The 26,149-nt window shown below is 50.2% G+C and overlaps 2 protein-coding genes across 5 annotated transcripts in view; one reads left to right on the top strand and one right to left on the bottom strand.

Annotated features, from left to right (window-relative positions):
• The window catches only part of Asap2 (ArfGAP with SH3 domain, ankyrin repeat and PH domain 2), a 161,693-nt gene extending 151,337 nt beyond the window's left edge, over positions 1-10,356 (top strand). Inside the window, exons 24-28 of the mRNA XM_059248539.1 lie at positions 539-704; positions 7,126-7,175; positions 7,456-7,526; positions 7,863-7,985; positions 9,680-10,356. Coding sequence (XP_059104522.1) covers positions 539-704; positions 7,126-7,175; positions 7,456-7,526; positions 7,863-7,985; positions 9,680-9,754 — 485 coding nt within the window. The 3' untranslated portion in view covers positions 9,755-10,356. The remainder of the gene's footprint in view (positions 1-538; positions 705-7,125; positions 7,176-7,455; positions 7,527-7,862; positions 7,986-9,679) is intronic.
• Positions 10,357-12,763: 2,407 nt separating this feature from the next.
• Itgb1bp1 (integrin subunit beta 1 binding protein 1) lies at positions 12,764-26,064 on the bottom strand. Of its 4 annotated transcripts, none has more exons than XM_059248536.1 (8): positions 25,907-26,064; positions 22,217-22,307; positions 20,445-20,548; positions 18,287-18,365; positions 16,405-16,538; positions 14,138-14,230; positions 13,512-13,661; positions 12,764-13,004 (listed from the first exon to the last, which is right to left on the bottom strand). In XM_059248536.1, exons 3-8 carry the CDS (start codon positions 20,514-20,516, stop codon positions 12,933-12,935), a joined length of 600 nt encoding a protein of 199 aa, XP_059104519.1. In that variant the 5' UTR covers positions 20,517-20,548; positions 22,217-22,307; positions 25,907-26,064; the 3' UTR covers positions 12,764-12,932. The 4 variants fall into 4 exon arrangements, with proteins under 4 accessions (XP_059104519.1, XP_059104520.1, XP_059104518.1 ...); XM_059248537.1 differs by lacking the exon at positions 25,907-26,064 and adding an exon at positions 25,566-25,847; XM_059248535.1 differs by lacking the exon at positions 22,217-22,307.
• Between the last annotated feature and the right edge of the window lie 85 nt (positions 26,065-26,149).

Genomic DNA, 26,149 nt, shown 5'->3' with positions numbered 1-26,149 from the left:
TGCCCACTTTGGCAGTATGACTTTGCCTCGGAGCCTCAGCCTGTCATCCGGACAATACAGATAGTTGTAGAAACCGTTACCTCTCCCCTTAGACCGGGGACCCCATACCACGTCGATTGTCACAGTCTGTCCTTAGCGCTTATCCCCCCTACAGGCCAGTGGGGTACATAGGGTTCTGTTCCTTTCTAGGGGTGGGTCACGGATGCAAGAAGAACCCAGGGCAGATGCCAGGCTTGAACCTGACCTCAGACTCTGCCTACTCTGCTGGTTTGGGGCCAGGTCGGCCACAGAATCCAGGGCTGGCCCCTCCACGGTTTTCTGTCTAAACACACACAGGCCTCAGTGGAGTTTCAGCCGTAGTTGAGGCTCAGCTTTCCGTATGGTTTTGCCCCTCACGGTTTCTCAGAGGAGACAAGCTGAGAAGCAGCCATGGGTGTTCCCAGAAGAATGCTAGAGAGGGAGAAGTCTCCAGAAAGAGCCTAGGTATGTGACCTCGGGAGCTCACTCTCTCTACCTCCCCCCCATTTTCTCTCCACAGATTCCCTGACCACCACCCCACCCCCTCCTGTGGCTAAGACATTAGGCGCACTAGAAGGCGTGAGCCAGCCAAGCAAGCCCACCCAACCCGGGACCTCGCAGAGCAAGCCCCCACCCCTGCCGCCCCAGCCACCCAGCCGCCTGCCTCAGAAGAAGCCATCTTCCGGGTAATTGTTGCCCCTGCCTGGCCACTCTGTGGGGGCCACAGCAGTCAACACTGCCTCTCACATTCGGAGGGCTTCCAATGGCATTGGCCCCATTCCTTCATCTGCCGGGATGTCTGTGTGAGCCCTGGAAATCTGTGTTTCTGCCACGCTAGGGTGAGAGGCCAAGGGCTGTGTAACTTACTGATCGGCTCTCAAGGGTCTTAAGGTTAATTCTGCTAGGAGCTTTTTAGCTGAAGATCTATTACACACTTAGATCTTAAGCCCGCGTAATCAATTTAGATTTTTTGTACGTTAACACTGGGGTTTTTGGAGTCAAGTCCTTAAGGCCCAGGCCCCTGTGGGTTGTTAGATGTTTCCTACAGACAAGGACTTTCTCCTTCGTGCACATACCGCAAAGGGATCTAGTTTCCTTTTTGAAAGCATTTAAAAATTTTACATTTGATTTTATGTGTATAATGGTTTTGCCTGCTTATACGTCTGGGTATCGCGTACCTATCTGGTACCTGAGGAAGCCAGAAGAGGGTGTCAGAGCCTCTGGAACTGCAGTTAAAGGTGGCTGTGAACCACCATGTGGGTGCTGGGAATCGAACCCATGTCTTCTGGAAGGGTAGCCAGTGTTCTAAACCACTGAGGTATCTCTTCAGTGCCGTGCCCATCCCCCATCTCTAAATCTCTTAATCTATGTTTTTATAGTAGGAAGTAGATTTATTTGAGTCTTCTTTTTGTGGATTTACTCTTAAGACGTGAGGTCTGGGTTGGGGGTAAAGTGGTTAGATCTACGGGATACACGTGTCAGGGTACACAAATGTTCCTTTATCTCTTTCTATATTCTGTAGCTTTCTCTTTTGGAACCCAGGAGTTCATGTCAGTGTCCCCACTTTCTCTCACGTAGATAGCGCCAGCACTTCATGTTTTGAGACACACCCGTTTAGCGGGGTACACGCTTTACGAGTCCTGTCTCCGGGATTGGGGGTGGCACAGCGGAGTAGTTTGTCCTTGCTGTAGCTGAGACCCCCACCCCCAGGATGGAAGTCATTTGGTAAAGGCTGGTGTCATGCAGGTCTCCCCACTCCGTGGACTTGGTAGCCGTTGCTGCCTCAGCGACACTTCAGCCGGGCTGCTGACCACAATGCCCACGGGCGTGGGATCTCTTGGGGGGGTGTGACTTCCTCAAGCCCTGGGCCCAAGACAGGTCACCCCAAACAGGCCAGGCCATGTTGCTTTTGCCCTGTTAATTGCAGAAGCAGTGCTGGAAGCCGGCCTGAGTGCATAAAGAGGGTTCTGTCGGGACACGGGACAGCAAGACTGTCCCTTGTAACTCCCTTTCTCAGAGCTGAGAATCTTGGCTCCTGTGCTCAGTAGTACAGTCGCTCCTTCCTGGGAACATGCTCCTGCCTCTGCCTCCACCTGGCCTAGAGGCTGAAGCCTTCTTTCCCTGCTTGAATCAAGTCAGTTCCAGCACCGGCACGTGGCCATGCATGCAGCCTCTAGCCTAACCCCCCAACTCCCCATCCAGGCCAGGTGTCCCCTGCTGGGTCGTGGCCTCCTCATCTCACCCAGGTTGGACTTGAGTCAGGTCACTGGACCCCTCACCCCCAGCCTGACTGTCCCCCGGCCTGGTTCTGACAAACCTCTGGACGCTTTCAATCCCGCCCTCTGTTGTTTCTTTTGATGTAACTCCCACTTCTCAGACGTTGTCGGACCAGATTGGCCTCTCCATTAAACGTGCCATCTTGGTTTTACCAAATAATCCAACTGTTCTGACGACTCCCCCAGATCCCTGAGGTGAAATCTGGGTACCTGCTCCTGATCGGCCCCCCAGACCCAACCCCCCCCCGAGTCACTTTTGAAGAGGGAAGGTGGTCGTGACAGCATGTTAGGGTCTCCTACCTTTCACCAAAGCCAGTCTGGTGGCCCTGCCACCTAGAGGCAGGGCCTGGGGCGCAGTGCCTGGGTGGGCGCTCTGCTGTAGCAGGCGAGTGGGGTTTCCTCATCAGCCGGCCTGCTGCTGCTGTCTGTCTGTCTTCTTCAGCTCCTGGTTTGTTTCTGTGTGTTGTTTAAAAAATCCACTTCCAGAGACTTTTTCTCGGTTTTGTCCTTTTCGTTTTCTATTTCCGTTCTCACAGTAAATCAAACCCTGTTTATAGCACCCAGGTTTTGTTTGACAGGAGCTTTATCTCTCATTTCTTAAGGACTGAATGATTTGGGGGGAAGGGTAGGCATTTGCCTGGCTGGCGTCTGGGGTTTTGGCTTCTGTGTGGTAGAAGCTGTTCCCTGTAAATGCCCCTGCACGCCTCTGTCCCTGCTTCAGGTGAGACACTGGGAACCGACACAGGCAGGTTGCTCGTGGTGTTTCTTCCCTGGCACAAATGCCCAAGAGAAACAGTCTGGGGGGATGGGGGGTGGGCGGGGAGCTTATTCTGGTGCACAGTTCCCCCAAGGACCTTGTGGTAGATCTGTCTGTGGTGAGGCAAGAACACCATGGAGGCAGGGACTGGCTGTCGACCTCACAGCAGCAGGAAGCGGACATGGAGAGTGGGCCGGAGACAGCTAGACCCTGCAGAGGGTGCCTCTAGTGGCCCGGTCTCCGAGTTGCTGTTGCTGCCCCTTAATAAGGCCACCAAATTTGGACTCCATCAAACGATGAACTCACTTCCCCAGAGTACATCATCTGGCGACTGAGCATTTAACATGAGAACCTTTTAGGGGAGTGTTTCATATCCAGACCCTAACAATAGGTTTCCCTGAGGTGGTATGGCCGTTTGTCTGAGTGATTTTACCACACACCACCCCCTTTGGGTAACACAGGTTCATGGTGTCTGCCTAAAAGGTATATGATTTCTGGGAATCACGTTAAAATTCACCTTAAACTTGATCCCTCTGCTTTTAAGATGTTCCACTAGCTGACCCTGGTGTCCCTGTCCTAGGCTGTGCCCTCCCTGGAGTGGAAGCTGTCTTCGGTGTACTGGGGACAGGTAGCTGGGAGTTCAGGGCTTTGCCACGACCACCTTACGTAGCTTTGGGGACTTTTGTTGTTGTTTATTCTCGGTGAATCCTCTCGTTGATTGCCTGACCTGCCCTGTCTCCCACTTGCGGAGGTTTTGGGCCTGGCAGGGATGTTATGGTGTACCGGGGACTGTTCCAGGACTTTCCTTACTCCTGTGTAGGAGTCCCCTCCTGGGTCAACCAGGGGATGGAGTCCAGAGCTTCATGCTGCTGTGAGTGTACTCCTCACTGAGCAGCGGCCCCAGGCTGCAGTCTGACACTTGTAAATCAGAATGTTTGTGTACTGCTTTGCCAAGACATCCTTCTAGAACCCAAAGTGCACATCTGCACCATAATATTCCTTTTTTTTAAAAAGATTTATTATTGCCAGGCAGTGGTGGCGCACGCCTTTAATCCCAGCACTCGGGAGGCAGAGCCAGGCAGATCTCTGTGAGTTCGAGGCCAGCTTGGTCTACAGAACAAGCTCCAGGACAGGCACCAAAACCAAAACTACACAGAGAAACCCTTTGGGGGGGGGGAATTATTATTTATTTCATGTATATGAATGCTCTATCTGCATGTACGCCTTTATGCCAGAAGAGGGCATCAGGTCCCACTCTAGATGGTTGTGAGCCACCATGTGGTTGCTGGGAATTGAACTCAGGACCTCTGGAGGAGCAGCTAGTGCTCTTATCTGCTGAGCCATGTCTCCAGCCCCCTCACCACCATAATATTCTTAACAGTGATGTGAAGTAAGGTTGGCTGCTGAGTTACACCATAACAAGCATGCCTGCCAAGCCCCTCTGCCGACAGCCGTGCCTCTCCGGGTCCCTGCGTGCCTTTCCTCTGTCATGTTCTTGGATTCTCTCCCTCTTACATGCTGCCTTTTACGGCACCAGGTCAGGTCTTGAAGTTCCGGACCAGAAATAGTGGGCTCCTGGCACTGCCCAGGCAGATGAGAACAGTGGCATTGGCTAGCAGGCGCCAGGTCACGGCATCCTCCTCCCAGCCGGGCCCCCGGGCGCACAAGAGCCAAGCTAGGGCGGTGGATGAGTTTTCTCGCTGGTTGTAATCAAACTGGAAGGGAAGGAGGGGATGACAAAGCAGATGCTGCTAGTCAGTTAGTTAGGGTGTTCTTATCTGAGGCAGATTGCGATGAATGGAGCCGGGCTGCCGCTGCTGGGAGAGTTCCATTTTTAAAGGAAGGCATGGTGTATATTCCTTGCAAAGGAAGCCCACGCCCTACCAATAGTTTTGAACATGATATAAACCTGTCATTTCATATTTGTTCCCTGGGAGCCGGAGACCGCCAGAGCGGGCCCACAGGCCAGCTGCCACCACTGCTCATGTCCGTGAGTCATGAGCTCTCAGTGGGGTGTGTGCTTACAAGTGGTGGGTAAGGTTTTCAGATGAGAATGTTTCATGGCATGTGAGATTTCTGGGACCTACAGATTTCAGTACCTGTGTCTTAGTTACTTTTCTCTTCCTGTGAAGAGACACCATGACCAAGGCAACTTACAGAAGAAGTCTACTGGGACTCATGGTTCCATGGTCAGAGGCCACGGTCATCAGGGTGGGGAGCATGGCAGCAGGTAGGCAGGCCTGGCCCTGGGACAGTGAGTAGCTGAGAGGTCATGTCCTCATCCACAGGCACAAAGCAGAGAGGGGTAGGGGAGGCCCTAACTGGGCCTGGCATGGGCTGTTGAAACTTCAAAGCCCACCACCCCAGTTACCCACCTCCTCCAACAAGACCACACCTCCTAATCCTTCCCAAACAGTTCCACCAACTGGGGACTAAGTATTCAAATATATGAGCCTGTGGAGGCCATTCTTATTCACACTACCACACCCGTAAGTCAAGTATTAGCCTAGGCTGGCCTTGAACTTGTGACCCTTCTTCTGCTTTACCTGGCCTTTGAGGGCAAGGCTTATAGTGATATAGTGTGTACCCTAATAAATTTGCCTGAAGATCAGAGAACAGAACAAGCCACTAGATTAAACACACATGCCAGGCACTGGTGGCACACACACCTTTAATCCTAGCACTCGGGAGGCAGAGATCCGTCTGGATCTCTGTGAGTTCAAGGCCACCCTAGACTACATGAGATTGACTCAGTCTAGGAGAGTAAACAGAGCCAGGCAGTGGTGGCCCACGCCTTTAATCCCAGCACTTGAGATCTCATGCCTTTGCTTGGGAAGTACACAGGCCTTTATTCCCGGCACTAGAGAGGTTGAGACAGGAAGTGATATGGCTGGGCGGAGAAAGGTATAGAAGGCGTGAGGAGGAGACAGGAACTAAAGGCCTTAGAGCAGGAGCTCTTTCATTCAGGCTGAGGAGCTGGGGAGGTAAGAGGTGGTGGCTGTGGCCTGCTCTGCTTCTCTGATCCTTCAGCTTTCACCCCATATCCGGTTCCGGGTTTTTTGTTATAATACCAGGTAGGTTCCCTGTGGCAAAGGCTGCCTGACTGTGGTCCCTCGCTGAGGGCCTCTTGCGAGCACTTCCTTGACCACAGAGGAGGAAGCAAATCAGCTTTGCTTTTATGGTTTTCTCAGCCCCTTGAAAGTAAGAACACAACCCAGGTCGCGTTCCTTTCCTCTTCATCCCGAGGCCGCAGACCAGCACCCAGATGGGCTCACTGGGGCAGCAGAGGAAGTGACCTGCTGTGGAAAGAATGCCATCCATCCCAGGCTGCCTCCCCACTTGCTTCCTCAGCCCCTCCCAAGGCTTGCCTGCCCAGTTCTTTGTCTTACTTCCTGTTAGGGCCACCAGCACCCCTCGGCGACGGAGGACGCAGCAGCGTCTCTCTCTTAGCCCTCCACAGACTCTGGTCCCTTTTCCCTTTAGAGAATTAACAAAGCTCGTGTCCCACCTGCTTCGGGTGAAAAGCCACCAGTGGCAGACCTGAGTGGCTAGACCCCCCCCTCTGCCAGCTGTGAGAACGACTCCTGTTCGTCTCTGCTGAGGAAATGCTGGGCACAGGGTTCAGCGGGCCTGCCATGAGCCACATCGGTTCCCAGAGCAGGGGCCACGGAGTTCACAGACATGAATGACGCTGACTTGTGGTGGTGTCTGCGGAGACCCTGGCAGAGCCACCCAGGCCTGAGGTTAAGCTCCAGCCCGTCCCCTTCCACGGGATGATGGAGGCTGGCGTGGGGGCTGGAGTCAGAAAACAGTCAGTGCGTGTATCAGTGATGGGTGCTTGGCTCCTGCTCCGGCCTACCATGAATGGAGGTGCAGTGCTGGCCTTGGGGTCGAGATCTAGCACTTTGCTCTGGACCTTTCCTTTTTCAAGAGTGGAGCTGGGGAGGCCACACATGGGATGGGCTAGAGTTAGAACAAGCTCAAGCTTGAGCGTAGTCGGGGTCCCTTATCGAAGGAATAAGGTTCAAGCAGGTAGCCTCGGTGATCAATAAATCTTTATTTCCTTCCTTGTAGGACTGACAAGCCGACCCCACTGGTCAACAAAGGCCAGCCAAGAGGACCTGGTAATTATTTAACTTGGAACAGGTTGATTCATGGGGGTTGGGGGTGGTGGTGGTGGTGGCATTTCTAGGTGGCTGGTCAGCCCTGGTCAGGGCCAGTCAGGAAGTTCTCTGCCTTGTACAGGAGTTTTCTCTTGATACGACAAACATGTGGAGAGCCCTGCTTTTAGACTAGCCCTGTGACTCTTACAGCCATTGTCTTACAGTTAAGATGGATGGGATGGGGCTGGGGGTGTCTTGTAAAGTCGCTTTGTCTTGGCTCTAACGCAGTGGCTCTCTCTAGAAGCTCCGGGTCCTCTGTCCAACGCCATGGCCCTGCAGCCCCCGGCACCCATGCCTAGGAAGTCACAGGCGGTGAGTGGACAACCCCGCTGTCCTGCCCCCTGCTCTCCTAGTCAGGAGGGCCCCAAGGCAACCAAGTTTTCTGTTTCTCCTGGATGGAGGTCTGAGGGCTTTTTTTCTGGTGCTGTTTCGTGATTGGGGAGCTGACCAGCGTGGACATCTGTTCGCTGCTGCCAGCCCCCGGGTGTTTCATTTCCCTCCACTGCCCAGGCTCCTACACCACGCTATCCCCGCTCGCTTGACCTCTGGGGGTTTCCCAGCCCAGGTACCTGGCTCCTGAGGCCCGTCCTCTACCTAAGACCTTGGCTTTCTGCCACACCAGCCCTCACCCTCCTTCTTCTGATGCAGACCAAGTCCAAGCCCAAGCGAGTCAAAGCGCTTTACAACTGTGTGGCCGACAACCCGGATGAGCTGACTTTCTCCGAGGGGGATGTGATCATTGTGGATGGGGAAGAAGATCAGGAGTGGTGGGTGAGTCAGGGTGGGGCCACGGGAGGGGAGGCCTATGCACAAGTCAGGGTGAGGTGGGGGGTGGGGGGGTGGGGGGGCTTGCACAAGTCAGGGTGGGATCACTGGGCCTGTGCACAAGTCAGGGTGGGGCCACGGGGCCTGTGAACAAGTCAGGGTGAGGCCACGGGGTCTGTGCACAAGTCAGGGTGGGGCCACGGGTCTGCACAAGTCAGGGTGGGGCCACGGGTCTGTGCACAAGGGAAGCTCTTAGCCTAAGCAGTCTGGGTCTGGTGCTGCTGCCAGATTATCGTGCAGTGCCTTCTGCATCCCCTGGTGTGTCCTGTGTGGACACCCTCCTCTGAGTGGGCCTGGTCTGTCCTCAGGGGAACACCTCACTCTTCTAATGGATGGGCCACTTGAGCTCCATTTCCAGAGCGCCCTTGACCCGAACCGAGAGCGCTGAGGCCACAGTTTCCACATGCAGCCCTCCGCTGCCCTCCACTGTGTGGAGCTGGGCTCCGGGGTAGAGTCCTTGTGACACTTTGATCCAGACACAAGCTGTACCCTGCTCAGCCTCCGGCTGGTGTGAGAGCAGCATGGATACTGAGCTGCTTCTCCTAGAAGCCCGGGTAGCTCAGACTCAACCACTCAGACCTAGACACCTGGGTGACGTCATCTCCGGCACTGCGGCAGAGAGGCCGTGGGACGCGGCAGGGATGAGAGAGGCGGTGGGCTGGGGATGCCGGTGTAGGAGCAGACACAAAGTGCTCGGCAGGGACTGCCACCCAGTGGGCACTCCGGGCCCTGCCCTGCAGACAGAGCTCGGATACCAAGTATTTCAAAAGGTCCCTTGCGACTTGGGGGCCGCTTTGCTGGTCAGCCACAAGGAGTTCGGCCTGATCTGTAGCCGCCCCTCCTGCAAGCCCCCCTTCTGCACCCCCAAGTTCTCTGGGGGGTTGATACGGTTGCTGTCACCTTCCTCGAAGCGACTAAGGGAAGACGCCCATTCCCGTCAGCTTCCCTCAGCATCCACAGCTCCCAAACTCCTTCCTCTTCTACTTGCTGAGGAACTCCTGTGCGTGGCTGGGCCTGGTGAGACGCCAGCCCTGGGCTCTGGGAACCCGTACACACCCACCAGCACTGACTTTCATCCTGCGTTATGGATGGACTCCAGCCTGTCACAGGCTTAACCCTATGGGAAAGTATGGAAAATCCAGACAGGTGCAGAAGAACAGAGCCCGCCCCCTCCCGAGAACCCAGAATTCTCAGTTTGACAACTTTCCTTTAGAATATTATTTGCTAATACCATGAACATGGTTGAGATTATACACGGATATCACGTATGTTATTTACCCAGACTGAATTTTTAAAGCCTTTCTACAAATGCCTGATGAAATATGAATGGAGCCACGTTTTGCCAAGTCTTAACGACTTCGAGTACAGTTTCTTCATTCACGGACTAATTGAGTGGATCCAGATGGCTGCCCTGGTGCCTTCCATATTGCTGGGGCCCAGGGACAACATCTGTGCTCACCTGTAGGCAGCCGGGGGTGTATGAGGGTGTGTGGAAGGAGGCAATCACAGGTGGGAAGGAAGAAGGGAAGCACGGCGTGGCTGGTTTTCCGTCATTACTTGGCAGGGGAATTCCCTCTGAACAAACATTGGGGTGCCGCTTCGGGGTTGTAATGTTTGTAACCCAAACTTGCTCGTTTCAGATCGGCCACATCGACGGAGACCCCAGCCGCAAAGGAGCCTTCCCCGTATCGTTTGTGCACTTTATTGCTGACTAGATTGCTACTGAACAGAAGGCCTTTCTGTAACCGTTGAGCGTTCCGTTTTGTTATTGGTACCAAGACTAGCGATAGCCAGTCTCACGGATCCAGCCCATCCTCTCCCCATTCTGTTCTGAAAGCTCAAAGGCAGTTTTTATATGTAAGCAGATTCTTTTCATAGGTTGTGTTTTTCACGCGACATTGCTATACTTTTATTGGGAAAAGCAGAATTTCCTAAAAGTGGGGAGGGGAGGGGACGAAAAGCTATTTTAACTCTAGACCCAGGATCCTGCATTTTCAGGAAAAAAAAAAATGCTTAAATGAATTTGGGGGATTCTTATCGCTTTCCTTAACCCGGTTCTGACGTCGGTTCACTTTAGCACAGTCAGTTTAGCAGGCCAGTACCACGCTGCTTCAGTCTGTGGCCAGACCCTGAACTTTATCCGCAAATGCCATCCATCCATTCACCTTGAAAGACATATATCCCTTTGAAAACCCAGCCAGTGTGTCTGTTTAAAGCAACTTGGCAATTTACCTGTTAGCTGTGTACTTTTCTGACCCCGGCCTGTGAGGTGGCAGCTGCCATGATCTCCTGCATGTACGTGTGACCCGTTGTTGTGAGCAGTCATACGTGGCATACCGCTGATGGGTTATGACGACACAGCGATTTGCCGTCTGTTCTGCACCGGCGTTACTGCACTTCCTGAATGTGGTTGAAAACTAAGGATGATGGATTGCAAAGCAGTCCTTTACACTAGCTCGTCTGCCCTAGGTGTTTTAGGATCTGCCTCCTTCAGCGTCCCCCCGTCACGCAGAAAGCAGCTGTAGACAAGTAGGACGCGTGGTGCAGACCACAGTAAGCAGCACATTCCTCGCCGTGTCCTGGCGTGTGCCGCTGCCTTCCCCTCCCAGCTCCCGAGGACACCTGCTTAGCTTCCTGTCTTGTCTCTCATAGGATTCTCGGAAAGGAACGGTAGCTACACTGTCTTGAAATTTAGCCTGTCCAGTTGTTTGTATTCAAGAGCATATCAGAAATCTGTAGATCCGGGGGAGCCCAGTACCCTCCAAACATCCCAGTTACACTATGTAAGGCCATCACGTAACGTTTAAACTTACACTATGCGGGGTGGGGGAGGGGAACTAGGTTGTATATGATAAAAATCAAAACTCATTAGTTTCATGAACTTGACTGTCATACCTCTATTTGATAACTGTAAGCATAAAAGTCATAGCAGGGACATGGGCGATTCTGGCACTCTTTCGGCGTAAAGAGGCAAGCATGGGTGTGAGCAAAGGCTGGAGTGTGAGCAAAAGGAACGGACTGAAGCGTGGGCTTGACTTGTTAGGCGGTGACGCTGTCGGGGTGGCACACTTGATTGAAGCGGCGCCGTCCCGACTCTCTTTGCGCAAGGCTCTGACGAGCACGGACCTTCCTGTCTTTGCTTCGAAGAGAGCAGGACAAACTGGAATGTTTTAGGATGCCATACAGTAATGGTCTCCTGTCTTTCAGATTCTGGGTAAAAACATGTTAGATCTGTAAGTAAAGTCAGTCTCTCTCTCCTCTCTCCCCTCTCTCAACACTACTTGTTCATTTCTAACGTTTGAACCCTCCTCCCAGTCACTTTTATCGTAGACTTCAGAGTGTGAACAGATGCATTTTGCACATTGCACTTCCCAATACCTCTCTGATAGCGACCCCCCCACCCCCCAGCATCTGTATGTATCATCGGACTTTGATGATCTGGTGCCAGCTCTCTGAGGAATCAAGTTGATTTATGTCAACATTTTAACTCCAGTCCCAAGCTAACCTATCGGGTTCACCGGTACTTAAACGCCTAGGAAATCTTTTTCCACTTTCTGGTGGTGCTATTGGACGGTAACGGATAGTGCTTTCTACCCGAAGAGAAATCCTATTGACTTCCCTCCTAATTATCCTTCCTTAGTTATTTGCTCTTTGCAAATAGAGAAGAAAAAGTAACTGAAAGGAAAACACTGTAGATATCTATTTATATTTAAAGTTTACATTTCACAAGTGTCAGCTGTGGAATTCGGGCTTCTTTTTCTTTTATTTTATTATTTTATTTTTTTGCCACTTTCCATCAGGTCTGACTTGGAGGGAAAATGACTCAGAAAAATGGTGCACAGATTGGTGTGATCTGTTGAGGGTGGAGCGTGACCTGCGGCCGAGAATGCTATTTTGAGATGTATGATATTCAATTCATTCACCTGATCACTCTGGTCGTGTTGCCGTGCAACTGTATATACTGTATAACCTAAACGGATTATTTTCATTGTCCTTAATGCCGTGATTTATAACTAGAGCATGTTTAATAAATTGACTTCCTGTTAACCAGTCATTTGACTGGGAAAAAAAAATAAAGTACTTTTAAACGGATATGGTTTTCATCTCTAAAGTGTTAGCTACTGGCACTCCACAGAGAGAACGTGGACGTGAGATCCTTTAAAAGCCACCTGTAAAAGCCAGCAGACACCCTTCTAAGTAAGGGTCTCTCAACTGAGATAAACATGAGTGTGCTGGGTATTGTACAGACAGGGCCTTCTGTTAGGGTGCTGTTCATCTGGACACTGCTGTCATCACTCCAAGGTCATGTGGAATTGAGGTTCCCCAGTTCAAATCTATGCCTGTCCCTAACCCAGAGTTCCAAGCAAGTGACCCTGAGTCCCTGTGAAGGTACAGGGTGCAAGTCTCATTCAGAGCGTGACACGAGTATTCATTAAGCTTGTTTGCATTTTAAAAAGACAACAGAGGTTTCTTTATCTTATCTGTAGATTTTATTATGTGTATGCATGAGTGGCTGCATGTACGTATGTACACCACATGTATGCCTGGTACCTGAGGAAGCCAGCAGGGGGCGTCGGCTCTCCTGGAACTGGAGTTACAGGCAGTTTTGAGTTACCATGTGGGTGCTTGGAATTGAACCCAAGTGCTCTTAACTCCTAAGCCGTCTGTCCGGCCCCAAGGTTTCTTTTTAGCCCAGAAAGTAGGTAATTTATTGGAAGTTAACCTACTGTTAACGACCTTTTAATGATGACTGATATTTTACACATTACACTTCCTTTAGAAAACTGGGTGGGGCATTACACCCTCTAATAGTTCATCACTGCCTATGGAAAGCTGAAAGATGGAGGACCAGGTGAGCTCTCAGATGGGTCAGCTTCCACTTGACTGCAGAGTTCAGGACTTGTCGGACGTCAACACAGAGTCAAATGCTGTGGATAAAACCTTGCAGATTGCTTGGGCTTGCTCCTGCATTGTACGAAGAGATACATTGTTACAAATATGACCAAAAGACATTGTACAGGATGCTCAAGGAACTAATGGACAAAAAGATAGAACAAAGTTGATACATCTCTCCAGAAACTTAATCCACCACCTCACATTGCCTCCCTCCGAATGTGCACATCAGCACCTGCCCCGCCTTAAGCTCTCCTGAGACGGGCAGATGTTAACGGCTGCTGCTAAGCCCTGAACCTGAGAAGATGGCAGCTCAGGAGTGGAGGGAGCTCTGACCCAGGCCAGGTCAGTGTTGCTCGGCAGGAGCAGTTTCCAGCCTGTCTGAGTCGCTACTGGAGGGTTGGGTATTCGTTCTGAGGACCGCCACTGGGGGGAACATTTCCTCAGCCGTAGACAGCTGTGGGAGAGTCACAGTCACCCTTGCACCTGTTGAGCTAACTCACCAGGCTGTTACACTGGTAAACCCACAGGCTGCACTCACCAGGCTGTTACACTGGTAAACCCACAGGCTGCACTCACCAGGCTGTTACACTGGTAAACCCACAGGCTGCATTCTTCATTGCTGGCATCTGTGGTCTTGAGTGCCAGCAAGCTCTTCCCGGCTCCCAGGCCGTCGTCATAACACACCATCCGGATGATTAAATACAGGGCATGCCTATGCAGAACGCCCTGCGGGAACCGCAAGACCTTCAGGAAGCTGGGACGTGGCTACCAGTGTCTCTCAGTTCTCGGGAAACACGCTCCCCACCCACACAGAATACATTAGGAGGCAGGACCGTGGATCTGGGGGAAAGAATACAGTTTCCCAGCCCAAGGGACACCAGTATGCCTAGTTATGGGGTGACTTGCTTTCAGAATCACACTCTCCTGTTTAAACCCAGAGACCTAGGAGCAAGGTCATCTAAGCTGTCCTCATCTCTGCCCGTCCTCCACGCCAACCAACGGCTACTTCCAAATGACACGGGGTCCCTGCATGAAACACACTGGGGGCCACACATATGAGAAATACAAATGGAGCCCCTGTTCACCCTAAGGAGTGGGCAGAGATTGACACCCCCTAAGACACAGGAGACCCAAGTCCGAGTGTACCCTTTAAGGCTGGGGTCCCGATTTCCTAGAAAGTACTTCCCGAGCGCTGCACTTACATGCTGATCCGTGGTTGAGACTTTTATGCCGTACTTGGAAACACCCAGAATAAACTCCTCCTCCAGGGGAACAAAAGGCAGCTTTCCATCTTGCTTTAAAGTGAAATAAATCATACGACAGGCATTAAAATGACACAATCATCTTAAGGTTGATTAGTTGCTTCTGGTGTCTGGCTGTCGAAGCTTCCGACCCTTTAGAGTTCAGTCTATACAAACGTTTCCCCCAGATTCAGATCCTATCTACTCCCTGTGCACTGCTCTGCCCTTTTGGGGTGTAAACCCTAATGGCAAGTGGAGATCCTAGCCACAGATCTCAGTGACATTAAAATATTTACACCGTTAAGCCAGGAGTGGCACAAGCTTTTAGTCCCAGCACTCGAGAACACAGGCAGAAGGATCTCGTGAGTTCGAGGCCAGCCTGGTCTATAGTTCCAGGATTATGTGCCTGTCTCAAAACAAGCAAAACAAAATTTACACTATTTAGGTTTACAAATCCTCAAAGCTCATCTCATGTCAGGACAGGGAGTGATCAGGGAGCAGGCAACATCTTTCTCACAGTCGATTTCTGTCCGACTGCTGAGATACATCTTGGTAGCTGCGGCTACCAGAGCTCGGGATGACAGACTGTTGTTGAGTTAACTCCTCTCGTGAAACCATCCATCAGCAGTCAGAGCTGTCCACAAACAGAACTGTGGGTGACAACTAACGGATCACCCCCCCACCCCCACCCCCGGCAAATCAGCCGGTCTCGTCTACCTAAGAATGCTGCCTCATTTGTCTTCTCTCAAGAAGGATATTGCTGGCAGATAATGGGTGCTCTGCATTGTAAATGTTTTTGTGGAAATGATGAATTACGGTAATGGAGCCATGGCCAGATGCTTCAGTTCTTGGCCTTCCCAGCTTTACTAACACCTTGCCAATCACTTCTCATATATCTAAGACTCAAAATAATGCCACTGTCAATAACAGCATTTTATCAAACAAAAGCTCTGTGGTGGATGAGTAATTCAGCCATTCCTACAGGGTGAAGGGAGTGCTAATATAATTTTGAACATGCTAATATAATTTTGAATGTCTTTCCATATAACACTTTGTCACTTATGCTTTGTTTGAGTACATTTGTCACTTATACTTTGAGTGACCACATTCCAAGCTAAATTTGGGGATAACTAACGATCTCTACCAAAAGTCCTGCTAAACTGCAAATTAGATTCACTAAGTTTCCTTTTAAGTAACTTCCTTTATGGCCATAAAGATAGGAGTCATATCTAATACTCCCAGTCTCCATGACTTAAGAGACTTTAGGTTCTCTCTATGTTGTTCTGGAGCTCTTGCTATATAAACCATGATGGCCCTGAACTCACAGACATCCACCTGTCTCTGCCTCCTGAAGTGTAAAGGTAACTGTATAGATCTTATAATTTTATTTTATAAGCAGTATGACATTATCTTAATTTTTCTCCATATAGATTTTTGTAAGATACATATTTTTTTAGTGTATGTGGGTGTTTTGCCTGCATGTATGTATGTGTGCCATGAGCATGCAGCGCCGGAGGAAGCCGGAAGAGAGCATTGGTCCTCTGGAGCTACAGCTACAGGTGGCTGTGAGCTCCATCTGGGTCCTGGAACAGAACCTGGGTCCTCTGCAGGAGCAGCCAGTGCTCTTAACCACCAAGCTACATCTCCAGCCCTACAATGATTATTGTTTTTAATTGACCTGACCTAACCTAGTATAGTTTTGAAACCCTCTCATCTAAATTCTTGTTGAAAATGGAGTATTTAAAAAAGGAAGATACAGGCCGGGTGTGGTGATGCACACCTTTAATCCCAGCACTCAGGAGGCACAGGCAGGTGGATCTCTTGAGCTCAAGGCCACCTTGATCTAGAGTTCCAGGACAGCCAGGGCTACACAGAGAAACCCTTTCTGGATAAAAAACAAAACAACAACAAAAGGTATTTTTGGTCCATGTCACGAGTTTTTAAATCTGTGAAACCCGTTCAGTAGAGTAAGGCTTTGACAGATTGTTTTAGAAGAATCTACGTCCAAGCAGTGAACGCAGTCAGTTCTTCAGTAAACCAGGAGACCAGTCAAACCCATAAAGCAAAAAGTTCTGTGCCTGGAGAAAGAAACTTTTCTCCTATGAGGCTTCAAAGATGGCGGGCACCCTGCAGTGGACCCGAGGGAAACATTTTCCTTCAAGGCTGGACATTCAGCACCATCACAGCCAGAGGTTTCAGCTGGAACCAGGTTTTGCTCTGCCACTCACCTGGGCGACATCTATATAATTTATCAGGTCCAGTGGTCCTTGGAGACTCTTCCCCTGAGACAGGTCCAGTTTCTCGATGGCACCAACATACTTTATTCGAAACTCGGCACACGTGTCTAAACTGTTGCTCTGTCCTAAGATTACAACAGACTTGAAAAGCAGCGCCTACTTCCCGGAACATTTTCTCTCTTTAAAAGATTTTATTTTTCATGTACAGGTGTTTTACCTGCATCTGTATAAATGTAATGCAATGCCTGAGAAGGCCAGGAAAGGGGGATGGATCCCCTGCACTTGGAGTTGCAGACAGTTGTAAGCTGCCATGTGGTAGCTGGGAACCGAACCAGGACCCCTCTGGAAGACCGGCCAGTGCTCTTAACCTCTCAGCCACCCCCAGTCCATTTCATTTTGAGATTTTTTATTATTATTATTATGTATACAGCATATATGACAGCAGGCCAGAAGAGGGCGCCAGATCTCACTACAGATGGTTGTGAGCCACCATGTGGTTGCTGGGAATTGAACCCAGGACCTCTGGAAGATCAGTCAGTGCTCTTAACCTCTGAGCCATCTCTCCAGCCCCCATTTCATTTTGAAACTCTGACTCTGTTCACCAGGATGGCTTAGAAGCCCAGAGCTGCCAGTCCCAGCCTCTCAGAGTCCTGGGATTAAAGGCATACTCCACGCCAGATTTTTATTTTATTTTTTACTGGTTTTTGAGGCAAGGTCTTACCATCTAGCTCTGGCTAGCCTGGAACTTACTATGTAGACCAAGCTGGCCTCAAACTCATAGAGATGCACCTCCCTCTAAGCACTGGGATTAAAGGTGGGCACTGCCATCCATACCTGGCTTCACTCCCAACTGCTTAGTTACAAGTTTCTAAATGAAAGATTTCTTGATATAATAGGGAGGAACTTAAAATTTTATTAAGGTTTTTCCTCAGTGACTGACTACACCAGATATATAAAAGCATCAATGATGGGGCAAATGATCTGATAACCTTCATTTCAAAATAAGCAAAATTGTAAAAGCCAACTACAGAGTGAATGGTACCTTTATCATACATAACTACTACTTGGGTTCCTTTGACTTTATCTCGTGATTCAGGACACCCGTTCTATCATTCAATCAGAAATGCCAACTTCTTTTTTTAAGTGTATGTAGAATAATGTCAGAGGTCCCTTATCAGATGGCAACAAAATCTAGCCAGTTCAGAAACTCCCACAAACCACTTCTGACACCTGCCACGCTAAGGAAGTACAGCTCAACAGTTTCCACTGTTTGAAAACACCGCCAGCCTTTAACACCTGGAGGTAAAGATAATAAATTTTATGGGACAACACTGTTTGGGGTAAAATGAAAATGAATGCAGTGCATTTCCAGTGACCAGCTATTTACAGAGCTCGGTGAGGAGTCTCCCAATTTCTAAGGAGCTACCAGTTTCGGGTGGTTGTAGAACTGCACATGTCTGGGACACACGTCCTCATTTCCCGTGTGTCCCCTGTCATCTCAACTAGGGTATCTGGAGGCAGCCTTTGAGGTTAAAGGTTCCTAAACCCTTCACCACTCACACATTCGCCCAGTTCCCAAAAACACTTAAGTATAATTCAGTCCCCGATACCTACTAAAAAGCTGCTTTGAAACTGCTTAGTCATTGGCACGGATGTGTTCGAATGCTTCCCCTCAGACCCACCGAGGACACTTGGCCTACGTGCCTTTGGAGAGCTCCTACCGCACAACACTTTCCCCGTCTCACCAAGTTACTGAACTTCCCAGAAGTGGCAGAGGAGAGGGAGGAAAACCGAGACAGAAGGCCTCGCTCAGCCACCCAAAACCACGAGAGTAAAGACAAGATCAGTCACCAGGTCACCAGGCCCCTCATACCTGAGCTTTTGGTGGAGTCGGTATCGAGGCTGGCGACGGTGCTGGATCTCGAGAGACCACCAAGGCTGGAATCCACGGACTGCAAGGAAACACAGTAAGACATATGTCTTCTCTGAGGCAAGTTCCTTGTGAAGCGGAGCTGACACACAGTATCTGGTCGATTATTCTGGCAGACGGACGGCGGCTGAAGACATTTTCCACAGCAAACTTCAAAAGCCACGGGACACATGACTGCTCTTGCAGCCACACGACACCGGATGCACGTGATGTCAGCATCTTCAGTCTGAGGCTTAGGCGTCAGCTCCCCTCCCTTACTCTGCCTTACACTTGGAGCGTGTGTGACTCCCTCCTCCTGCTGCCCTGTTCTTTCCATGGAACCACAAAAGAACCCTGTGCAGAAGCCGGGCGGTGGTGGCGCACGCCTTTAATCCCAGCACTCGGGAGGCAGAGCCAGGCGGATCTCTGTGAGTTCGAGGCCAGCCTGGTCTACAGAGTGAGTTCCAGGAAAGGCGCAAAGCTACACAGAGAAACCCTGTCTCGAAAAACCAAAAAAAAAAAAAAAAAAAAAAGAACCCTGTGCGGAAAGCCAGCCACTGAGCAACGAACATCCCTGTCTGACATTGAGAGGAACCGAGTCTCCCCGTTCCTAATCCGGCTCTCTGCAACTATTCCCTCTGGTTTCTGGCCCACAGCAGGCCCGCGGTTATGAGACAGCACGTCTGTCAATGTGAACAGAACGACAGAACTGGCGGCCAAAATTTCAACGCTGTAATTAGTTCCACCGGACTCTACTGTCCGTACCACTCATTTCTTTAGAAAGAGCACTTTCTGGAAACCCTGCTTTAGAAGGTGAGTGTTTCATAAAGCCACTGGTACTGCCAGGCGACATTCAAACAGTCTCTGGTACATGCTGTGAAGGAAATACTGTTAGGCGCACAGCAAGCCCTAGACTCCAAGAGGTCTCACCCCTCAATGCCTGCAATTTCTATCATTTAAAAATAATATTTTATGGGCTGCTGAAATGGTGCAGCTCTTCCAGAAGACCCGAGTTCAATTCCCAGCACCCAGAGCAACTCAGACTCATAACTCCAGTTTCAGGGTTCCAATGCCTTCTTTTGGGCTTTGTGGGTAGCCACACTCACCTGCATGTAACCCCTCCCCCATTTATATACAGATAACTAAAAATAAATCTTTAAAAATAAAATAAAAACATTTAGAGCCAAGCATTTTGTCCCATGCCCCTAAGTCCAGCACATGGGAGGTAAAGAATCAGGAGATGAAGGTTATGCTACAGGACTCCTTGCTGTGACTTTGGGGCCAGCCTGAGCTACCTGAGACCCTATCTGAAGGGGGAGAAAAGATGCTGCATACGGGTCCCCGAGGTAAGGGCACTTGCTGCCCAGGCCCAACAACCTGAGTTCTATCCCCACAATCCACATCGTGGAAGCTGTGGTGGTGTGAACAGGAACGGCCCCCACAGAGTCATGTGCGTGAATGCTTGGCCTGCAGGGAGTGGCACTATGAGGAGGTGTGGCCTTGTTGGAGGAAGTGTGTCACTGTGGAGGCGGGCTTTGAGGTCATATATGCTCAAGCTACACCCAGCAGGCAGTTCACTTCCTGCTGCCCGCAGATCAAGACTCCAGCTCCTTCTCCAGCACCATGTCTGCCTGCATGCTACCGTGCTTCCCACCATGATGATAAGGGACTAAACCTCTGAACTGTAAGCCAGCCTCAATGAAATGTTTTCCTTTCTAAGAGTTGCCATGGTCACTGTCTCTTCACAGCAATAGAAACCCTGAGACGGACGCCTAGAACCAACTCCTGCCAGTTGTCTCCCCGACCTCCACACATGTGCTGAGGCACACATGCACCTCGATCGCTCAAACAAAAGTGTATTCTAATGAGACCCACTCATAGCTTTAGTCCCATTTAGTTGAGTGAATTTAAGAATTTCAGACAATTACCAAAATAATAAAATCAGAGCAAACACAGAGTGCCAGGAAGGTGAAGACTCGGATCTGGCATGGCCAGGACTGTGTGCGAGCTGGTTAGGAGTGCGGTCCTCATTGCTCTGTGCTCCTGCCCCGCGCATGCGCTCTCTCTCAGCGTGCTCTTAGTCCTCAGTCTCCTGTCCCACCCCGCGCATGCGCTCTCTCACCTTGCTCTTCGTGCTGATCTCACTGCTCTGGGAACTGCTGCTGCTGTGCCGCTTCTTGCCTTTGCGAAACATCTTTCACCATAGCTTGATCCAGAGAAGATGCCCTGGAGGACAAGGAAAAAGTGTGTCCAGTGTTGTCAAGGAAATCAGCATCAGCAGTGAGGTGGTGGTGGTGGTGGTGGTGGTGGTGGTGGTGGTGGCGCACGCCTTTAATCCCAGCACTCGGGAGGCAGAGCCAGGAGGATCTCTGTGAGTTCGAGGCCAGCCTGGGCTACAGAGCGAGATCCAGGACAGGCACCAAAACTACACAGAGAAACCCTGTCTCAAAAAACAAAAACAAAAACAAAAAAGATTTTACAGAAGGGCTGGAGCATTCAGGGTACCTGCTGCTTTTCTAGAGGACCCGAGTTCGGTTCCCAGCACTGACATCAGGTGGCTCACAACCACCTGCAGCTCTAGCTCCAGAGGATCCAGTGTACTCTCCTGCTCTTTGATGGCACCTGCATACCTATGGTGTATACTCACAAAGACACACACACACATCAAATACATACATACTTACATATATACATACATACAATTTACAAAAAAAAAAAAAAACAACAGGGCAGGAGAGTTGGCTCAATGGTCAAGAGCAGTTGCTCTTGTAGAGGACCTTGTAGGTTCCCAGCACCCACATGGCAGCTCACAACACTCCATAAGTCCAGTTCCAGGGAATCTGATGCCTTTTCTGGCCTCTGTAGGCACCAGACACATATGTGGCTCACAAACACACATGCAGGCAAAACATTAATACACATAAAAATAAATAATTCTTCTAAAATATTTATAAAAAGTGAAGGAACAAACCAAAAATCCCTGTCTGTATTGATAGGTTTAAAGTACTTTTTCCCAAACTAACACAAATCACCCAGTTCTCAAAGATCCAGATGCCTTACTTTTCAGGTGATTCAAGATTTGACTAAAATGCATGACACATTATAACCAAGACCCTGAGATCCAGTGACCTCAGGCACTTGGTGGAGTGGTAGGGCTAAGAGTTGAAAGTATCTACACATCCCAGATAAAGACTGTGCACCAGCATTGGCACCCCAACCCCCAATATTTTGAGACAGAGTCTCTCAGATCAAGCTGGCCTTGAACTCAATGTCTGACCTAAGATGACCCCAAACTCGCGATCCCACCTCTACCTCTAGGATGCTGAGATTACAGGCATGGACCAGCATGCCCTCTTCCCCAGCCCTTGAGACAGAATCTGGCTAAACGTAAACTCATGATGCTCTTGTCTGAGCTTCCCAAGGGCTGTGATGACAGGCCAGGACTACCATGCCTGGTGAATGTGCATTTTTCTGTTCATAGAGAAAGCCTGGAGGTAAAAATCTGACATGAGCCGGGCGGTGGTGGCGCACGCCTTTAATCCCAGCCCTCGGGAGGCAGAGGCAGGCGGATCTCTGTGAGTTCGAGACCAGCCTGGGCTACCAAGTGAGTTCCAGGAAAGGCGCAAAGCTACACAGAGAAACCCTGTCTCGAAAAACCAAAAAAAAAAAAAAAAATCTGACATGAAAAGCACTCCTAGGTGTCAGCTCCTCATCTTCCTGCAACAAGAAAAAGCGGGGGACTTAAAGGAAGGTGGGGTGCGGTCTACACTTCATAGATGATGAGTCTTGACCCAATTTTCAACTCAGAATTTTTGAGTAAGACAAAAAATCCTGACACATTTTACCCAACACTGATCTTGACAGATCATGCTTACACCAGAACGGAACACTCACTTGTGGTGTTCTCCAAGGTTCTACACACAGTGATCTGCACAGGAGCTTCCCTTCCCGATGCGCCCAGTCCCTTCCAGGCTGAGCAGTGGACCTAGCAGAGGAAGGAAAATGGGTAGTGGGTAGAGGACCGGAAACAAGCCCGGAGCTCCTTCTGGTTCTCGTAGAGCCCTCTCTCAGCCCACCTGCTAGGCTATGCCATGGCAGCCCGAGCCTGAGAGTATAGAAAGCCTCTCACCCAGTCCTCTTCTCAACGCTCACTTTATTTGTAGCAAGAAGGGCTGACTCACTCACTCAGTCCTGATTAGGCAGTGTAGTGGTTTGAAAGAAAATGACTCCCACAGGGAGTGGCACCATTAAGAGGTGTGGCCTTGTTGGAGGAAGTGTGTCACTGTGGGGGTGGGCTTTGAGGTCTCCTATGCTCAAGATACCACTCGGGGTCACAGACCATTTCCTGTTGCCTGCCTGCAAAATGTAAGACTCTCAGCTCCTTCTCCAGCACTCTGTCTGCCTGCACTCTGCCATGTCCCTTCATGATGATAAAGGATTAAACCTCGGAACTGTAAGTGAGCCTCCCTAATATATATGCTTTCCTTTATAAGAGTTGCTGTGTCATGGTGTGTCTTCACAGCAATAGAAACCCTAAGACAGGCAGGAAGCATCTAGGTGCTGGGGACTCAGGGCACAAGAACAAAGCTGACCCAGCAGTGTATGTGTGTGTTTGATGTGTGTGTGTGTGTGTGTCTGTGTGTGTGTGTGTGTGTGTGTGTGTGTGTATGTGTGTGTGTTGGGGGGATGTGTGTCCACTTTTAGTGGGAGTGAGTAGATAATAAGAAAAATCAAACTATTGGAGAGCAAACATTCCCATGAGGAAAACTCAAAGAGAAAAGGGCAGGGGCAGGAGGAGAGAGTGTCCCAGGCCTGGCAGCCCACAAGAAAGCATGGTTTGAGTGTGACCGTCTATAGACGTGTTTCCAGAGCAGTCAAGGACGTGGCCAGATGTCTGCTCTACAGACCCTCGCTGGACGACCGCTATGGGACTAACCGCCTGGGGTGGGCGCAAAGAGGGTGAAAGGTCATGCAGAAGTTGCTGCAAAGCATGACTCCACACCCAAAGACGCCTGCAGTGAGGGACTGACGGCAGCAGAGCCCTATTCCCAGGCCTGTGCCAAACTAGGTTAGCCCAGCACACCATGAAGTTGTCCGTGATAGTTCAAGTACGGGTTGATGACTTCCTTGGGCACATTATATTTTAGTGCAGACCTCTTGGTATCTACAGAGGATCGGTTCCATAACTGCACAAAATGCCTATAACCTATACATACATACACACACACACACACACACACACACACACACACACACCTTCCCATACACTTTAAATCAATTCTAAATTATTTAGTGTAACTAGGCAAGCAGTCGCCACTGAGCTGAACCTCAGGTTTACATCTCATGTGAGTGCTACAGAAATAGTTGTTATGATGGGTTATTTAGGAAATAATGATAACGGGGAAAGGCTCCACTTATTTGGTACAATGGAATGTTGGTCTTCTTTTCACAATGCAGCTTTAAAAATCTGGCACAGGGCCTTGGTGGCACCCCTTTAATCCCAGCACTAGGCTCTCTGTGTTCAAGGCCAGCCTGGTCTAGAGATTGAATTCCAGGAGAGACAGGGCTACAGAGAGAAACCATGTCTCAAAAAATAAATAAATAAACAAACAAATAAATAAATAAATAAATAAATATCTGGGGTTGTTTGAATTTGAGGATGCAGAACTCATTAGATGTGGAGTTATGATTACATATATAAATAAATACTTATATTATTTTAAAAAGTTACTTAAAAATAAAATCTGGTTCTCTTGTTAGTAGAATCCTGAAGCATACCCACAAACCCTTGGCAATGGTTTGGACATCACTAAGGCCTTTGCAACATCTCCAAACTTGCTTCCCGGCATGAATCCAGGAACTTGAGGGGGAAAGAACTGCTTGGTCTTTGGTATCTACCGCTATTCTGGATGCAGGTACTTAAGCAAATTAGCGTTGCTTCTAAATTATTTATGCATAACAGTGAGCCTGGGGATGCTGTCCACCAGCTGGATGTTACACAGGTTCATCAAATGCAAACCTCCCAAAGGCTGAACATACCCCCCTCCCTCCAGATGAGCTCTTCCCTCGTCTCTCCTACTCAGGCAATTAAGCCATCACTGAAAGAAACCAGAAAATCATCAATTCCTCATTGCTCTTCAGCCCCCACATCCAATGAAGCACCAGGATCCCAGAGTGCACTGTAACCAGCCCCACACCTTTGCTGGATTAATGACATTCTTTTCATCGCGAATGTGATGAATCCTCAATCTGTAGAAAATGCCCAAGTACACAGTTTGACACATTGAAGGAATCCACAGATCCACTGAAGATACTTGGTGGATTAAAAAGCCTTTACTTTAGAAACAAAAACAAAACAAAACTGTGTGTGTGAAGGAGTAGGGTTCCCTGAAACTGGTGTTAAGCCACTGAACATGAGTGCTTGGAATCGAACTTGGATCCTCATCAAGAGCATTCTCTTAACCACTGAGCCAGCTCTTGGGATAGAGATCTTGTCCTACAGGGCTTGCGGCTCTAAGATCTGCCCCCAGAGTTTAGCCAAAAAGATGACAAAGATTTCTTTCAAACACAGGTCAGAGACCACTGTTAGCCTGCTGGAAAGCCGTCACTGGTTCCCCACAGTAACGGACTAAAGGTCAAATCCCTCCGGCAAGACACTCAAGGTTCTCCACCCACCACCTGCTACACCCTCAGTTCATCCATCTCTCGGGAACGGAAAGATGCCTCGGTTCTCAGCGGTGCTATCCATGTTCCCCGGGTGCTCTTATGCTGTGCTCCAACCTCTCCTCCCACAGAACTCTCCATTTTACGTCTCTTGCCAGCTACTCGCCTCTCGGAATTTATTTCAGGCCTCTTCTAAGAAAGCCTTCCTTGGACTTCTAGGTTGGACTAAAGGACCCACATCTTGAATGTCGATCAGATCACAGCATTAAAATATGCCATCTTCTAATTTAAAACTCTCGCTCTCTCAACTAACTAGTCCAAGGCGGGGCTGTTCTCGGTGGATAGACAGGTTAGCGGAGGGTCCCGAGAATTGCCTTGGGAAGTGATATTCCAAACACAACTAGTACTAAAACATCCAACATCGCCAAATGCAGCACCAGGCGCTCCAAAACTCGCTAGTCCTCACTCCCGCCCATGAGGAGCAGCGGGTCCCCGGGTCCTCTGCGCCTCCGGAGCAGTGGGAACGCCCAGCTGCATTCACAGGAGGCAGCCAAGCCAGAGATTCGGTAACTTGTCCCACCTCACAAAGTTAACTTGGGGACCCAGACAAGAGCAGGCGTCCACAGCTCTCTGCACACATGCCTTGCACAAGTGAGGATGCAGACAGCCAACTCCAACCCCAGGGTCGGGGTGCAGTAGCAGTCTGAGCGAGGCCTCAGGGCCCTTGCTGAGCCTGGTCCTCGGGGAGGCGGGCGGTGGACCTGTCACGGGAACGCGGGTCCCTCCCTGACCGGGCACCGAGGCTCCTCTTCCTTTCCCCGATCTGCCCTCAGTCGGTGCCTCCGCCTCGGGGCGTGGGGCCGCAGATGGCGGGCTCGGGGGGGGACCCCACCTACCCGCGCCACCCGGCCCGGTTCTCACCTCCCCGCCTGGGTTCGTTCGTCCCCGGGCCTCTGGCGCCTCGCAGGGTGTAGGATGGTCCAAGCAGCGGCGGCCGGGCGGCTACTCCGGTTCGCGATCCAGCTCCAGCTTTGCCAGTTCTCCGGCTCCGGTCCTCTAGGCCCCGCCCCAGTTCTGCGCAGGCGCAGTCGCCAGGCCCCGCCTCCAGTTCCGAATCCGCGCCGCGGGGAACCTGAGGAACCGTGTTCTCAGACCGGAAGTTGG

This window comes from Peromyscus eremicus, chromosome 22 (genome assembly GCF_949786415.1).
Source record: "Peromyscus eremicus chromosome 22, PerEre_H2_v1, whole genome shotgun sequence".
In the NCBI taxonomy this organism is placed as follows: Eukaryota; Metazoa; Chordata; class Mammalia; order Rodentia; family Cricetidae; genus Peromyscus; species Peromyscus eremicus.
Note: the sequence above shows the minus strand (reverse complement) of the source record. Positions and strands in the feature narration are given on the sequence as shown.

Bases quoted from the DNA above. Each gene is read 5' to 3' on its own strand.
- Itgb1bp1 (XM_059248536.1), bottom strand. From the start codon at position 20,516: ATGTTTCGCAAAGGCAAGAAGCGGCACAGCAGCAGCAGTTCCCAGAGC. The intron at 18,366-20,444 runs GTGAGAGAGCGC...GTTTCCTTGCAG, and splicing joins AGATCAGCACGAAGAGCAAG to TCCGTGGATTCCAGCCTTGG. The intron at 13,005-13,511 runs GTGAGTGCAGCC...CGTACAATGCAG, and splicing joins TTTACCAGTGTAACAGCCTG to GAGCAAGCCCAAGCAATCTG.